At 53.4% G+C, this 16,778-nt stretch overlaps 1 protein-coding gene across 1 annotated transcript in view; it reads left to right on the top strand.

Annotated features, from left to right (window-relative positions):
- LOC130024615 (CAP-Gly domain-containing linker protein 1-like) overlaps positions 1-12,191 on the top strand; it is a 151,000-nt gene extending 138,809 nt beyond the window's left edge. The window contains 1 exon segment of the mRNA XM_056115318.1: positions 12,150-12,191. Coding sequence (XP_055971293.1) covers positions 12,150-12,191 — 42 coding nt within the window.
- The last annotated feature ends 4,587 nt before the right edge of the window (positions 12,192-16,778 follow it).

Raw genomic sequence — 16,778 nt, forward strand, 5'->3', positions numbered from 1 at the left:
CAAGGTATTTTTTAAATCTAGGGTGAAAATCCCACACATGGTGGTTTGAAAATCCCACACCTATACAATCATTCCGCAAGGCCAGTATCGTGCCCCCAATACTGTGTGTGTGGGGGGGATGGGGTGGGTAATATAGGGTGGCTGACTAAAAAAGCCCAAGTTCTCTCTTGAATGCATCTCTCTCTCATTCACTTTCTCTCTCTCTCTCTTTCTCTCTCTCTCTTCTCTCCTCTCTTTCTCTCTCCCCTTTAACTCTAAGTTAAAACTTTTTGACTTCACTATTTGTCTCTTTCTGAAATTCTTTTCTGGGAGGGAAGGCAGCATTCCTGGTCAGACTTAGGCCTGCCTTTCTTTTCCTGCCAAGAGTAACCCCTCTCTTCACTCTGGGCCCCGCAGCTCCCAGAGCTGGGAGGTCGGGCCAAGTCCCTTGTAAATTCTTTCCCGCAACACTAATGCTATAGAAAATCAATGGTGATATGTGTGGTGTTGGAATTATGTGTCCGCGAAAGCACCAAGAACAGTGTTGTGAATCATAGAACTATCATCCAAACAAATATATTACAAATAATATAGTTTTGGGCTGGAGTGATAGCACAGTTGGTAGGGCATTTCCTGCCTGTGCATGCAGCTGACCCAGGTTTGATTCCCAGCATCCCATAGAGTCTCCTGTGCACTGCCAGGAGTAATTCTTGGCATTTATGATGAAAACCCTCTCCAAAATGGGGATAGAGGGGACTTTCCTCAATATAGTTAAAGCCATTTACCACAAGCCTACAGCAAGCATCATCCTCAATGGGGAAAAACTGAGAGCATTCCCCCTAAGATCAGGGAGGAGACAAGGATGCCCACACTCTCCACTGCTTTTCAAAATAGTACTGCAATGGCGGTTAGGCAAGAAAAAGATATTAAGAGCATTCAGGTAGGAACGGAAGAAATCAAGCTCTCACTATTCGCAGATGATATGATACTATACTTAGAGAATCCTAAAACCTCTACTAAGAAACTCCTAGAAACAATAGACTTGTATAGTAAAGTTGAAGGCTATAAAATCAATACCCAAAAGTCCATGGCTTTCCTATATGCAAATTGTGAGAGAGAAGAAAGTGACATGAAAAAAACAATCCCGTTCACAATTGTGCCCCAGCAAATCAAGTACCTAGGAATCAGCTTAACTAAGGAAGTAAAGAACCTGTACAAAGAAAACTACAAAACGCTACTTCATGAAATAAAAGAGGACATGAGAAAATGGAAAGATATCCCCTGCTCATGGATCGGGAGAATTAACATTGTCAGAATGGCAATACTTCCCAAAGCATTGTACAAATTCAGTGTGATCCCTATAACGATACTCATGACATTTTTCAACTAAAAATGGAGCAAACACTCCTGAAATTCGTATGGAACAATAAGCCCCGAAGAATAGCTAAAGCAATTCTTGGGAAAAAGAAAATGGAAGGAATCAACCTCTTTAACTTCAAACTCTACTACAAAGCAGTAACAATTAAAACAGCATGGTACTGGAACAAAGGCAGGGCTGCAGACCAGTGGAACAGAGTTGAATATACTGACAGCTTCCCCCAAACATATGATCATCTAATCTTTGAGAAGGGAGCAAGAAATGTGAAGTGGAGCAAGGAAAGCCTCTTTAACAAATTGTGCTGGCAAAACTGGACAGCTACATGCAAAACAGTGGGCTCAGATCTCTGCCTAACACCATGTACAAAAGTAAGATCAAAATGGATTAAAGACCTCAACATCAGACGGGAATCCATAAGTATTGTCAGAATGGCATAAGGTACATTGAAGACAAGGTTGGCAAAACCCTCCATGACATCGAAGCGAATGGTATCTTCAAAGATGTCATGCCACTGGTCAAGCAAGTGAAAACAGAGATAGATAAATGGGACTACTTTAAACTAAGAAGCTTCTGCACCTCAAAAGAAACAGTAACCAAAGTACAAAGACAGTCTACAGAATGGGAAAGGATATTCACCCAATAGACATCCAACAAAGGGTTGATATCAAGGATATACAAAGTACTGGTTGAACTCCACAAGAAGAAAACATCGAACCACATCAAAAATGGGGCGTCGAAATGAACAGAAACTTTCTCAAAGAAGAAATCTAAGTGACTAAAAGGCACATGAGAAAATGCTCTACATCATTAATCATCAGGGTGATGCAGATCAAAACCACAATGAGATATCATCTCACACCACACAGAATGGCCCACATCCAAAAGAACAAAAGCAACCAGAGTTGGCGCAGATGCGGCGAGAAAGGGACCCTCCTTCACTGCTGGTGGGAATGCCGGCTGGTTCAGCCCTTTTGTAAAACAGTATGGTCGATTCTCAAAAAATTAGAAATTGAGCTCCTATTTGACCCAGCAATACCACTCCTGGGAATATATCCCAGAGAGGCCAAAATGTATACTCGAAGTGACATCTGCACTTGTTTGTTCATTGCAGCACTGTTTACAATAGCCAGAATCTGGAAAAAACCTGAGTGCCTGAGAACAGATGACTGGTTAAAGAAACTTTGGTACATCTACACAATGGAGTACTATGTAGCTGTTAGAAAAGATGAAATCATGAACTTTACATACAAGTGGTACTACATGGAAAATATCATGCTAAGCGAAATGAGGCAGAAAGAGAGAGACAGACATAGAAAGATTGCATTCATCTGGGGAACATTAAGTAACAAAATAGGAGACTAAAACCCAGCCTGATGGCACCTTCAGACTTCCAGGTACCCCCAAATTGCTGCCGTGCCTTGGACCAGACCCCAAAAACTTGGGGCAGAGTTTACCAAGAAAGTAAACAGGCAAAAGTTAGGTATGTGGGAGACACACCCACAAACCATCTCCAGTTCAGCTCTATATTTGGAGGCATCGCCTCTCTGGTTCCTGATTGAACTGCTTAACGGCCATGATACCAGACACTCAGAAACAAACCTCGAAACCCAACGGTTTTTGGCAGAAATGTGTCGAGTCCCTGCAGTAAGTTACAGGCGCTGGACCACTCCAGGTGGGAATAGATTTTGTGCCTTGGCCTGTTCCCCCTCGCAGCCTGCTGGCTGCCATCTTCCAGAGGCCACTGGACAATCAGGTTTGGGCCCACAGTGACGAGACACATAGGGCCTCATGGGATGGGGGTGGAACTGGCCCTTTCCTCTCCAATGAGATCCCAAGTCGTCACCCACAAACGGCCTCTCTGGCTTCTGATCAAGCTGTTTAACAGCCATGATCCCAGAGACTCAGAAACAAATCTCGAAACTCAGCAGCTTTTGGCAGAAATGCGTCAGGACCGCACAATAGGTTACTGTTGCTGGGCCACCGGAGGGGAGAAAGTGTGCTGTCCCTGCACCTGCTCCCCCTTGGCGGCTCAGTGGCCACCATCTGCCAGAGGCCACTGGACAGTCAGGTTTGGGCCCACAGTGACCAGATACGTGGGGCCTCATGGGATGGGAGTGGAGCCGGCCTTTTCCTCCCAGTCTCAACAAGACCCCAAGTCACCGCCCACGAATGGCCTCTCTGGCTCCTGATTAAGCTGCTTAACGGCCATGGTCCCAGAGACTCAGAAACAAATCTCGGAATCCAGTGGCTTTTGGCAGAAATGCATCCAGACCCTGCAGTAGGTTACTGTCGCTGGGCCATTCCGGGGAGGAAAGGGTGCTGTCCCTTCACCTGCTCCCCCTTGGTGGCTTGGTGGCCGCCATCCTCCAGAGGCCATTGGACAGTCAGGTTTGGGCCCTCAGTGATGAGACACGTGGGGCCTCACGGGATGGGGGTGGGACCAGCCCTTTCCTCCCCATCCCAACAAGACCTCTAGTCACCGCCCACTAACGGCCTTTCTGGCTTTGATCAAGTTGCTTAACAGCCATGATCCCAGAGACTCAGGAACAAATCTCGGAACCCAGCAGGTTTTGGCAAGAAATCCCTCCAGATTTAATTGTTAAAATTTTGGAATTCCAAAATCACGCAACCACTACTGCAGCCACATGACATCATATGTTATTTAAAACCAGGAATAGAAAACAAATTGTCTACTGTTGCCTTTTCAGGAGATCTGAGTGTTGGGGTAAAATCCAAAATAATAATGGTGGGTCCCGTGTCAAAATTTTGAATGTAATCAAAGTAGAGAGAGAGTAATGTGGAAATCATTTCCTCCACAGGTAAGGAGAGGGTGTGGGATGGGGGTATACTAGGGTTTTTGGTGGTGGAGAAAGGGTACTGGTGACGGTATGGGCGTTTCATTGTATGACCAAGACTTAAACCCTAAAGTTTTGTAACTGGTCTCATGGTGATTCAATAAATAAAATTATTAAAAATGAAAAAAAAAGAACCACTGGTGAGGTTTAAAGGTAAAAAAAAGCCAAAACAGGGGGCTGGAGAGATAGCACAGTGGGTAGGGTGTTTGCCTTGCACGCAGCAGACCCGGATTCAATTCCCAGCATCCCACACGATCCCCTGAGCACCGCCAGGAGTAATTCTTGAGTGAAGAGCCAGGAGTAACCCCTGTGCACCACCAGGTGTGACTCAAAAAGCAAAAAAATAAAAAACCCAAAACAAATAAAACCTTTATTGTATTATTGCAAAGCTTCCAAATCAACGTAGCCTAAAATGAATACCTTCAGTGATTCTCCATAGCGATTTCACGAGATGAAACTAAAAAGACACCATGCAGTACAAACACCATCAATCCATAAAGTCTGGGAAAGAAACTGGAAGTTGCTATATCATTAACCCAAATTAACAGATCCAAAGATGTTTATAAGCACCAACTCCTGTACGTTTGACGCACGTCTCCTCAGGTTGATTTTTCTAGAGAAAGAGCTTGAGCAAGACCGTTACTTTTAGCCTACATAATACCCAATAGCAGTCCTTGATTTTAGAATCTATGGTAGGGAATTCAAATGGTCTATACGTGAATCATGGTTACTTTGCAGGATATCCAAATATTACATCGTACTGTGAATATTCTGTAATACTAGGTTGTAAGTCAGTAAACTCTAGATTGGAGAGAGAGCCCTGGGGCAAGGCTGATGCCTAGCAAGCAGCAAACCCAGATTCCTTTCCCTGGCACTTCATATGGTCCCCAGTATCCCCTCCAGGAGTGATGCCTGAGCAGAGCTCGGAGGAGCCTCAGCACTGCTGGATATGGTTCCCAAGTCCCTTCACAAATATAAGTAAGCACACATTTTGTGGAATATAATATATATGGTCACAGTCCTCCCGTTGTTCATCGATTTGCTTGAGCGGGTCCAGTAACGTCTCCATCGTGAGACTTGTTGTTACTGTGTTTGGCATATTGAATATGTCACGGGTAGCTTGCCAGGCTTTGCCTTGCGGGCGAGATACTCTCGGTAGCATGCCAGGCTCTCTGAGAGGGGCGGAGGAATCGAACTCGGGTCGGCCATGTTGGCTGCATGCAAGGCAAACGCACTACCCACTGTGCTATGGCTCCAGCCCATAATACACACACACACACACACACACACACACACATATGAGATTGATATCCAAGGCTAGGAAAATGGGGGCCAGGAGGCCTTGTCAATGGTTGGAAAAAAACACAAGTGTAGGGGACAGAGGATACTTAGGATAGAGTAGGGACCAGTAAGTCAATAATGGTTGTGATGTAGGCAGGTAGATAGGGAAAGGCCCTTTGCAATGAAACAAAGTTTCATGGAAGAAGATTTCTAGGAATGAGCCACCTTGTGGATACAGAAAGCAAAGGCCCGATAAGACCATCCGCAGACCCTGAGGATATAGGCCTCCCCATGAAATTCCTCTTTTTGGACCTCCCTGGTAACCTCCTTAGCAACAGACTTTTACCTGGGAAGAAGCCTCAGGTGGGGGCAGGTTGGAGAAACCCTATAAAGGCCACCTTGAACAAAGGAGCCCATGTGCTGCTTGCGCCCACGTGGCCCAGCTCATGTGGTGCCCGAGCACATGTGTCACCGCATCTCCCCTCTTGAGATGTGTACTTTCATGCATTCGTGTCTAATGCTGGGATGTGTGCAGGGGCTCTCTCCACCCTCGGAGAAGCCCGCGTTCTCTCTGGACCCTATACTCTCTCTCTCTTACTCTGCATTCCCCCGCTTATCTGCTTATCCCTTTCTCTCCCTCTCCAAAAATCCTCCATATAAAATCTATTTGTTTCACTGCTTGTCTACTCCTGAAATTCCTTTCTGCGAGGTGAGACAAGAACCCAGTAATCCTGGGTCCCGGGTGGAAGAGGCGGCTGGGGAGAAAGTGACCGTCTTTCTCCTCCCCGCTTCACATAAGTCACCCGTGGGACTCACCGACATCAATATCACAGTGGGAGGGTCTTGCCTTGCTTTTTGTCTGACTCACGTTTGATTCCCGCACTCTGTATGGTCCCCCGAGCACCGCCAGGAGTGCTCTCTGAGCACAGAGCCAGGAGTAAGCCCCAAATACCGCCAAATGTGCCACAAAAAAGAACTATCTTGTTACAGATTCGTTTTCTACATTTACTGTTATGACTAAGGAGAACAAAAACTTCAACCAGCGTATCAGGAGAAAAAGACATAATTTAACAGAATGGAAAAAAATCTTGAACTGAGGTGGAGCAGATAAGCCCAGAATTTGAACTTCCTGCAGAAATGCAAACGAAAGTCAGAATGAAAAGGACAAATAGGGGAATTGCAGGATAGCACAGCAGGCAGGGAACTTCCCTTGTTGGAGGCCAACCCAGTGTCGATCCCTGGAATCCCAGGTGGACCCTCCCCCCGCCAGGAGTGATCCTTGAGCGCAGCGCCAGGAGGAAGCCCCTCACATCACCAGGTGTGGCCCCAAAACAAAAGAAAAGAAAAAGGCAGATGGGCCTAAGCATATCTGAGCTTTGCTCTGAAGTCTGGGGCCACAGGGAGCACAGGCTTTGCAGGAGGCAGAGTTCCCTCCCTCCACCCAGCCCCCAGCAAGGAGCCAGGAGTATCCCCAAGGCCAGCCCACTGCCAGGCTGCCGAAGATGGAGGACACAAGGAAGGAAATGCGTTTCTCATGAAATCTACTGTGCTGTAATTCCCTGTGACACAGCGCACCCCCTGCCCCACCCCCACCATCTGTTCTGGTTGCGGGGAGACCCCCTCCTCTGTACTCTTGAGTGGCGATTGTCAGGGTCTGTTGCGCGTCCACGGTTGCCTCCCATCTCAGGTCCTTCCATCCGCTCATCCTCCCAGCCCCCACAGCTGGTCCCAAATGGTCGGTTCATCCCTGGTGCTATTTGAAGGAGACAACTCCCAAGTTGGGGGCACACAGACACCAGAGTCCCATCCTCTCCCGCGCTCCCCACAACGCACAGCCCCCCAGAATCAAGGCTGGCACCCCTGGCTTGAGGAGGAACCATCCGTTAGAACGGGAACCAGTTTTTTGTTTCATTTTGGTTTTGTTTTTTTAAGACACTCGTCTTGGCATGCAACTTAGTGCTGGAGCGGTAGCACGGCGGGGTATGGCCTTGCTCGCGGCCGACCCGGGTTCGATTCCCAGCATCCCATATGGTCTCCTGAGCAACACCAGGAGTAATTCCTGAGTGCAGAGCCAGGAGTAACCCTGTGCATCGCTGGGCGTGACCCCCGGCAAAAATAAATACATAAATAAATTCTAAAATCAAATGACCCATTTAACCACTTTTCCATTTCCCTCTGCTGTCTCATCACCTCTGTTCCCCTTCTCCCCCTATGTCCCAGGAATGTTTATGCAGCCATCCATGGAATGTCACTCTTTCAGGGGCCGGGGAAGTCGTAGAACTGGTACTATCTTGTCTTGTACACAGCTGAGCTGGGTTCAATCCCTGGCACCCCATGTGGTACCCTGAGCCCAGAGCCAGGGTAAACCCTGAGCATGGCCAGGTGTGCACCCATCCACCCCGAAGGAAAAAAACTTTCAGTGAATCTAAGGAACAAATGATGACTTTATTTTTTTTTTGTAGGAGTAATAAATTTTAAAACTATTAAAAAATTTTAAAACAAATATTGAACTGTTTCTTCTCGTTAATCATGGCAAGTTGTGTCTGATTCAGAAATCTGAAGACAACTCAATTGTAGCTAATCCCAGGATCTTCATCGCCAGGTAGAGATTGTAAAGTATTCAGATGTAGGTCTGAGTGTGATGGTACATAAAGTGCTAAAAGGAATTTGCTCTGCTCTCAGGTTGAAAGCCTAGAAGGGTTTAGGTCCACTTTCCCTGGGTTCATGCAGAAACTGCTGCCTGCCCCCAAGGGCCTTGTTGGCGTGCAGTCCTGATGGCGGAGGCTCTCTCCATCCTGGGCTCCCACATGGAGGCGCAGAACTGCTGCCTCTGAGCGAGGTCGTCGGCTACACTCACCCAATCCCTGGGTTTGCTGCGGTTTTTCCCCAGACTGTTGTTATCTCCAGCTTAGCTGCAAGCGATGTGTGCCAAAGGTGTGTCTCTGCACTTTGTGAAAGTCAGCGTTTCTTTCGGGAGATTGTCTCCAAGTTGGGTTTTCAGACAGGTTCAAAACAGGTCCAGCTGCGGAAGGCAGGGCCAGTCCTGCCCTGCTCAGACCACTGCTAAAGCCCAGAGAGGATGGCTGGGGGGGGGGGAAGTCCTGTTCAGAGTCCCCCACTTCCCTGACGGCCAGGGACAGATACCAGAACCAGAATGTCAGGCTCGGGCTTTGGTCAGGAACTCTGCGGGGCCGGGAGGCAGCCTCCGTGGTCCTGAGCTCACGGTGGGTGCTGATGTCTGGCTGTTTCCGCGCTCACGCGCTGCCGTGCTCACCTCACCCTCTCTTTTTCCTCCCACTCCTGCTTCCTTTGCTCTATCTGTGTGTCTTTGATGGAAAGACTAAAGAAACTATCAACGTTATAATAAATATCATATATTTTTTAGTTTCTAATATTTGGTTCTTGTTTTTTGCATTTTGAAAGGCTGCCCAGTAACACTTTAAGGCATTTGCATCATGACTGAGATTTATTTCTTATGAAAGTCGTAAGGAAAGAATCTGGGTAGTGTGATCCCTTGGGAAAGGTTTCTGGCCCCGGAGACCTCCCTTCCGGCTCTCCTACCTCTGCTGTTCCTCATGACACCAAATCTAAAGCGTATTTGTGACTCGGGCATCGGTAAAGAGGCCCGATGTCCTCCAGCCACTTGTGGATTGCACGGTAGAAGTCAGAGCTGAGAAGAGACCAAAGGAATTAGCCGTGAGGACTGGTCAGCAGGAGCAGCTGCCAGGGTCTGTTTGGCCGTGTCCATGTAGGGGTCGCCACACGTGCCCACTCGAGGAAAGGCTGCCAGGTGATTGTGCAATGTTCCAGGCTTGTGTCAGGAACATGCCAAGGAAACTGCCCTCCCCTCCTGCCTCAGAGCTGATGGCTCAGGCTAGTTGGATAGTCCTGACCAAAGAATGAGAATGTGGGACTGGAGCGACATTCCAGCGTGGAGAGCGTTTGCCTTGCACACGGCCAACTTGGGTTCGATCCTTGGCATTCCATATGGTCCCCCAAGCACTGCCAGGAGTAATTCCTGAGTGCACAACCAGGAGGATCCCCTGAGATCTCTCCGTATGAACCCCTCCCCCCAAAAAAATCGGAATCTGCTCACGATCACGATCACAACCATCTTGTTGTTCGTCGATTGCCTCGAACAGGCCCCGGTAATGTCTCCTTTGTCCTAGCCCTGAGAATTTTTTAAAAAGTGCCATATTCAAGGCTCTTTCCGCGTTAGTAGAATGAGCCTCATCATTGTTACTGGTATTTGGCATATTGGGTAAGCCACGGGGAGTTTGCCAGACTCTGCCGTGTGGGCAGGTTACATTCGGTAGCCTGCCAGTTTGTCCAAAGAAAGAATGAGATAATAAGATGCTTCCGGGAGCTGGGTTTTATAGTCTCTGGGTCTTGGCCATTGATGGGATTACAGGGCACAAGGGGGCCAGTTGGTGGGTGTAACCCCTGCCTACTGGAATATGGAGGATCTGAGTGGAGGATGCTCAGCCCCAATCCGAGCAGGCTTGGAGATCTCAGCCCCAGGACACGCATGCCTTTTTTCCTCTGCCAGTACCTTCATGCCTGTGGAGAGTGGTCTCAGCATGGTGATGGCTGGTTGTGGAGGTCTTCGGATGCCGGAGCCCTGGTCGGGGTGGGGAGGGAAACTCAACCCGCTCCCCTCCAAGGGGTCCCGGCGAGGACAGCCAGAAGCGGGGATAGGAGACTCTGCTCATCCTCCTTAAACCCCTTCACTTTGAATAAACATTTAAAACCAGATTTTCTAAGTATGTGTTAGATTTAGAGCAAGGAACTCTTAAAATCATCTTATGGTGGGATCAGTTACCAAATAAGTTTGTTTTGTTTTGCTTTGGGGACACAGTGCTCTTCAGTCATTCCTGCCTCCAGAGACCATGCAGTGCTGGGGACCAACCCAGCTCTCCTGTCTGTGAAGCGTAGACCCCAGCCCAGCCCCAAACACATGCCATAGGAAAGTCAAGATTCCTGACCCACAGGGTCGCATCAGAGATTTCCTTTCCACTAAAACGCTCTTATTTCCACCTAAACATGATCCTATTCCCTAACGAGGTGTTGCTCAGGTAATAGCTTAACTGCACAGAAGTCCACACTTTCCGGTGTATTTCCAGCCCTTGGGTGTTGAATTCAGGAGATCTCTGCTAGTCTCAGATTCTTTGCTTACTACTTAATGATCTGGAGTGTAAGTGTGAGCCACGCACTGAGATAAATACACACTTCTCTTTTCATCTCTGTGAGAATTTCCGTTTGCCGTAAACCCATGAGAAGTCTGTAATGTGTGTGCGGATATCTTGGGTCTCACTAACCAGACAAACATTCTGCCATTTCTAACATGGGCCTCAGTCTCCGATTCCTCCTGTCAGTTTTCGGAGGCATCTGACACTCGGAACATGCTCCTCGTTCACCCACTCATCCGGGGACCAGGGAGACTCGTCTTTTTGCTGTAAGTTACGCCTCATTCAATGTGTCACCTGCCCGCATCACTGGTGCTATGGCCCAGAGCATGTGATCTAAACATGCATGACCCAGTGCTGCAAGGTGGGATGGAGGGAGTGCCCAGTGGCCCTGCCGGCTTCTCCCAGGGGTGCACAGATTCGAACCACTGAGTCGGATACGAACAGCCACAGCTGTCCTGGGCCCCAGACTTTAATGAGATCCCCCACTTCACACGCACCTCTGTCTCTCTCCCAATATGCATCCCAGGAGCCACACTTCTGTCCCCTCTCATGTCCTTTCCAGGCTGTGGCATTGCCCAGTCTTGACTGAACGTCCGTCCCCACCCTGTGCTCCCCCACACACGTCCTTTTGTGTGTGTTTTAATTGTTGTCATTGCTTGGTAATAATTTATTCAAGAAATAGCACTTCAACCTGGGATTAGGTGTTTAAAAGAATTCTTTTTTGGGGGGGTGGGGTGGGGGTGCAACAAGTTCTTTTTTCCTTTTTTCTTTCTGTTCTCCATCTTCCAAAGTTATTAACTAGTTTCTTAAAATTCAAATGGACACAATGATACGCGGGTTCTGGCATGTACACACAGGCAAAGTTTTTCTCCCTCACAGTCAGTAAAATTTCCCTAAACTTCTGCAAGCATCAAAGCCTGGGCCCCTCCCCCCCGCAATAGTCCTGGGAGCCGTTGAGCGTGGGTTCTAGGGCAGTTGTGCACTGGCCTCTCTCTGGGTTGATTTCGGCACAGGAAGGGAAGTCGAGGTCCCAGGGGCTGTTAGGACCCGCGGGGCCCTTGACCAGCAGTCCGTGGCCGGAGGGTCCAAGGAGACTCAGTGGGCTGGGGGTTCCCGGAGGTTCATGCCCAGCTGCAGTAGCAGCAGAGCGCGGTGTGGAGAGGACGGTGGCCCCCTGCCCAGACCCGCCCCCGGAACGGCGGGCAGAGGTCGGGCCTCTCCTCCACGGAGAATGGGATGCAGGAGAGACCCCCGACCACGGGGTCAGAAGAAGCCGAGCCGTCTAGGCTTCGCTGCATACCTTTGAGCCCGTTTCCCCACCTGGAGTGGAGGCCGACCCCCCCCAGCAGGCGTGGGGGTGCGTGGTGAGTCTCGGGCGGGGGACGCTGCCGCGGGGACAGCCCCCCCTGCCGGCACGTGCGGGCCGCCCGGGCCTCCGTTGACCCCCATCTCCTTGGCCGCGCGTAGCCGGGCGCCCACGAGGAGGAAGACGCGGAGCCCAAAGCCTGAGCCTGAAGCCACCGCCGGACGGGACACCGCGCCGCATGCGAGGGACCCCCGCCCGCCCCGCCCCGCCCGACTGGGCAGACGCCGAGGCCGCGGTCTAGTCCTGCCGGCGCCACCGCCGCCCGCTCCCTCGGACAGACGCCTCTGGACTCAGACCCCCGAGACGGAGGGGGGGGGCCGCGCCCACGCCCCAGGACTCGCGCGCCCTGCGCGCCCTGCGCTCCCCGCGGTCCGCCCGCTGCTGCCCCCCAGGAAAGACAGTCACGTGGCCTCGGGGTGCGCCTCGCTGGGCGCCGGGGGCCAGGGGCTGGGGTCCGCCCCGCGTCGGGGAGATGGGCGCTGGGGGTCGCCCGCCGGGAGTCGCCGGCCCTGCTCCGGCCCCCGCCAACCAACCTGGCAACACGGAGCTCGGGCATCCGGCCGGAGGCCCCCCAGGGACCGCTGCGCGGGCAGCGCCCCCTCCTGCGGCTCCGCAGCCACGGGCCGTTCCCGAGGGGCCGGCAGGGAACCCCTGGGACTGGGGACGCGGGCCTGAGCGAGGTGCTGCTGGGTGCGGGTGGGCGGGACCCCGAGCCAGGCAGGGCCCGGCACCTGTGCAGTTCGCACGGCGGCCAGCAGAGGGCGCCGCAATCCGCTCACCAGCCTGCTGGGGGTGCTGGTGGGTCCCTCACTGGGCAGGACCCGGCGATGGCCAGGGGAAACCGAGGACCCCCTGAGACCGCTCCCAGGAGCCGGGGCGGGGCGGGGGGGGGGGAGAACATGCCCTCGCAAGGCCAGCTGGCAGTGCAGGGGAGATGACGCCAGGGCGCCCTCGTCCCCCCGCCCCCAGTTTCCCGGGAGGGTCCCTCCAAGGGAGCAGAGGCAGCGCTGTGCTCCGGCTCTGCTGGGGGTCTGGGGGGTCTGTACAGCCCCGGGGAGCGCTGAGTCTCAGCGGCCTGTGCCCTGGTTCGGTGGGTGGGGCACCCTCGGCGCCCCTAGCGGGACAGTGGGAGATGAGGTGGCATGGGGCCCTGGGGTCAGAGCTGAGGGCTCTTCTGCTTCCGTATGGGGGTCACAGAGACCTTGGTGACCTGGGCCCTCTGGGCTGGGGCCCGCCTGAAGCCCCTGCTGTAGCCTGGGCGGGCGAGTCGTGGGGGCCATCCCAGCTGCAGCAGTGCTTGGGAACCATGTGGTGCAGACCCCTGTGCTGCCTCTCTGCCCCCATGTTCTTGATTCTTTCAAAGAAGCGTGTGGGAGCCAGAGACACTAGAGCAGACAGGGCACTTGCTTGGCGTGCAGAAGACTCGGGGTCGAATCCTGGCACCCCATAAGGCCCCCCTGGGTCTGCCAGGAGTGGCCCCTGAGCATCGCCAGGCGTGGCCCCAACAGTCCCCGTCACTGACACTGTTCATCGATTTGCTCGAGCGGGCCCAGTAACGTCTCCACTGTGACAATTGTTACTGTGTTTGGCATATCGAATAGGATACGTCACGGGTAGCTTGCCAGGCTTTGCTGTGTGGGTGAGATACTCTCGGTAGCTTGCCGGGCTCTCAAGAGAACTCGGGTCGCCATGTTGGCCGCTTGCAAGGCAAACACCCTTATTTTGGATCACACCCGGCAGTGCTCAGGGCTTACTCCTGGCTTTGCACTCAGGAATTACTCTTGGTGGAGCTCAGGGACCCTATGGGAAGCCGAGGATTGAACTCAGGTTGGGTCATGTGCCAGGCAAACGCACCTGGGCATTTGTGCCTCTCCCTCTGCCCCCACCCCCAAGAAAGACGTTTTCTCCCTCACAGTCAGTAAAATTTCACTAAACTTCTGCAAGCATCAAAGCCTGGGCCCCTCCCCCCGCAATAGTCCTGGGAGCTGTTGAGCATAGGTTCTAGGGCAGTTGTGCACTGGCCTCTCTCTGGGTTGATTTCTGGCACAGGAAGGGAAGTGGAGGCCCCAGGGGCCCTGAGGACCCTCAGGGCCTACAACCAGCAGTCCGTGGTCGGCGGGTCCTAGGAGGCTCAGTGGTCTGGGGGTTTTCCCACCTGGAGTGGAGGGCGCCCCCGAGCAGGCGTGGGGGTGCGGGGTGAGTCTGGGGCGGGGGCGCTGCAGCGGGGACAGCCCCCTGCCGGCACGTGGGGGACGCCCGCGCCGCCACTGACCCCCATCTCTTAGACCACGCGGAGCAGCGCGCCCCGGATGAGGGAGACTCAGAGCTGGAAGCCTGAGCCCTATGCCACCTCCACCAGACTAGGACCCAGCCCCGCCCGCCCGAGGGGCCAGACACCGAGCCCGCCTTCCAGTCTGGCTGCCGCCGCCGCTGCCCGGACCCCGCGGACAGACGCCTCTGGTCTCAGAGCCCCGCGCCCCCGCGTCCCAGGACTCGCGCGCCCTGTGCTCCCCGCTGCCCGCCCGCCGCTGCCCCCAGGAAAGACGGTCACGTGGCCTCGGGGTGCGCCTCCCTGGGCGCCGGGGGCTGGGGTTCACCCCGCGTCGGGGAGATGGGCGCTGGGGGTCGCCCGCCAGGAGTCGCCGGCCCTGCTCCTGCCCCCGCCAACCAACCTGGCGGCACGGAGCTCGGGCATCAGGCCGGAGGCCCCCCAGGGACCGCTGCGCGGGCAGCGCCCCCTCCTGCGGCTCCGCAGCCACGGGTCGGCCCCCGAGGGGCGGGCAGGGAACCCCCGGGACGCGGGGACTGGCCTGATTGAGGCGCTTCTGGGTGTGAGTGGGCGGGACCCCCGCGGCAGGCAGGGCCCGGCACCTGTGCAGTTCCCACGGTGGCCAGCAGAGGGCGACGCGAGCCGCTCACCGGCCTGCTGGGGCTGCTGGTCGGTCCCTCACTGGGCAGGACCCGGCGATGGCCAGGGGAACCCGAGGACCCCCTGAGACCCTCCCGGGAGCCGGAGCAGGGGGTGGGGGGCGGGGAACGTGCCCTCGCAAGGCCAGCTGGCAGTGCAGGGGAGATGACGCCAGGGCGCCCTCTCCCTCCACCCCCATCTTCCTGGGAGGGTCCCTCCAAGGGAGCAGAGGCAGCGCTGTGCCCCGGCTCTGCTGGGGGTCTGGGGGGTCTGTACAGCCCCCGGGGAGCGCTGAGTGTCGGCGGCCTGTGTCCTGGCTCGGTGGGGCACACCCGGCGCCCCTAGCAGGATGGAGGGAGGTGAAGGGGTGTGATGTCACTCTTTTCATGTGACCGCGGCGTCACGTGGCGGCGGGGCCCAGAGGAGCCAGGCCACGCACCTGCCGTCAGGCGGGTGAACCTGAACGTGCTGAGCGAGTTCCTGGACATGTGCGTGGGCAGCAAGCTGAGGGCCAGGGCGGGCAGCAGCCTCTGGGTCCGGGGGCGCCCCCCAGAGTCGGCAGCCCCGATAGAGGGGGCGTTGTGCTCCCCGCCCCTGCGGCTCGGCTCTGGGAAGGAAAACGGGGGCGACTGGAGTCAGTATCAGCAGGACGAGCCCAGCCCCAGGTCCAGGCACTCCCTGCTGTCCCCGTGTGCGGGGTGGCGCTGCATACTTCCCTGGGTACCACTTCTCCCAGCTGCCCGTTCCTCCACGGTTCGCGCAATCAGTTACGCCAAATGGGGAAAAAGGACCCTGGTGTCGCACAGGCGAAATGCTCACAGGCCGCTTGGCATTCGTCCTGGCCCCCAGTGACACCACCCTTGCCTAGGTAGAGGCGAAGGTCAGCTGGAGGCCTGACTCTCTCAGGAGCACATGACACTGTCCCAGCTTTCCAAATACTCTCTCAGAATTAAGATACCTATGGGATACCTACACGAGAGGTTTTCATTTGATTGACGCTGGATTATATGACGCCTGTTACATGCTGGGTTGAACGGTTTCCTTGGCAGTTCACCCATGGGGTTCATGACCCCAGTCTGACCCCAGGACACTGCATACACAGTCTTTGTGGATGACAGTGAATGTGCTTCCGTGGCCAGTAGCACCCCTTGCCCTGACGCTGTTTTTCTTCAGGCCACGGAAAATGAGTGTGGTCAGCTATTGCTAACTGCAAGTTTTGTTTGTCCAGAGTTTGCAAATGACTGTTGTTTGCTGTTGGCCATTATTGAAATCCCTTTTACTAAAAGAACGGGATGCTTCTCTCTCCCGCAGGCAATACTTTGAGATGAGTATCTCACAGGACCATTTGGCTTGATTGCACAGTACTCACTTTTAAAGGTAAAAAGGTTTTGGTTATTATTATTTTTTTGAAACTGTCATTCTGGACTCTAGCAAGAGTAATATGATGTTCCACTTCTGGAGTAAGTGGTGTGCAGAGCTGTCTGGTTTTTAGAATCACTGACGCTGTTATGAGTGGTAAATGTTTTATCTTCTGTGGACCTTTTGTTTATTTATTTGAAGTAAAAAAAACCATTTTATTTGGTGACCTTTAGAAAGAGGACGAGCGGAGAGAGAGTAACATTTCAGGAGAGACCGTGGGCTTTTCCAAAGACAGAGAGAGAGCCCCTACACACATCCCAACATTAAAAAGGATAGCACAAAAGTCCCCATCTCAAGGAGGGACCGCATTTGCTCGGCTACATGGGCACAAGCAGCTCAGGGGCTCGGGCAGCATAGGAGCCTTCAGTGGACCTTTCAAGGGTGGGTGTGCACCCCCCTCTTC

The sequence above is a fragment of the Sorex fumeus genome, unplaced genomic scaffold, assembly GCF_029834395.1.
Source record: "Sorex fumeus unplaced genomic scaffold, SorFum_2.1 ptg000029l, whole genome shotgun sequence".
NCBI lineage: Eukaryota > Metazoa > Chordata > Mammalia > Eulipotyphla > Soricidae > Sorex > Sorex fumeus.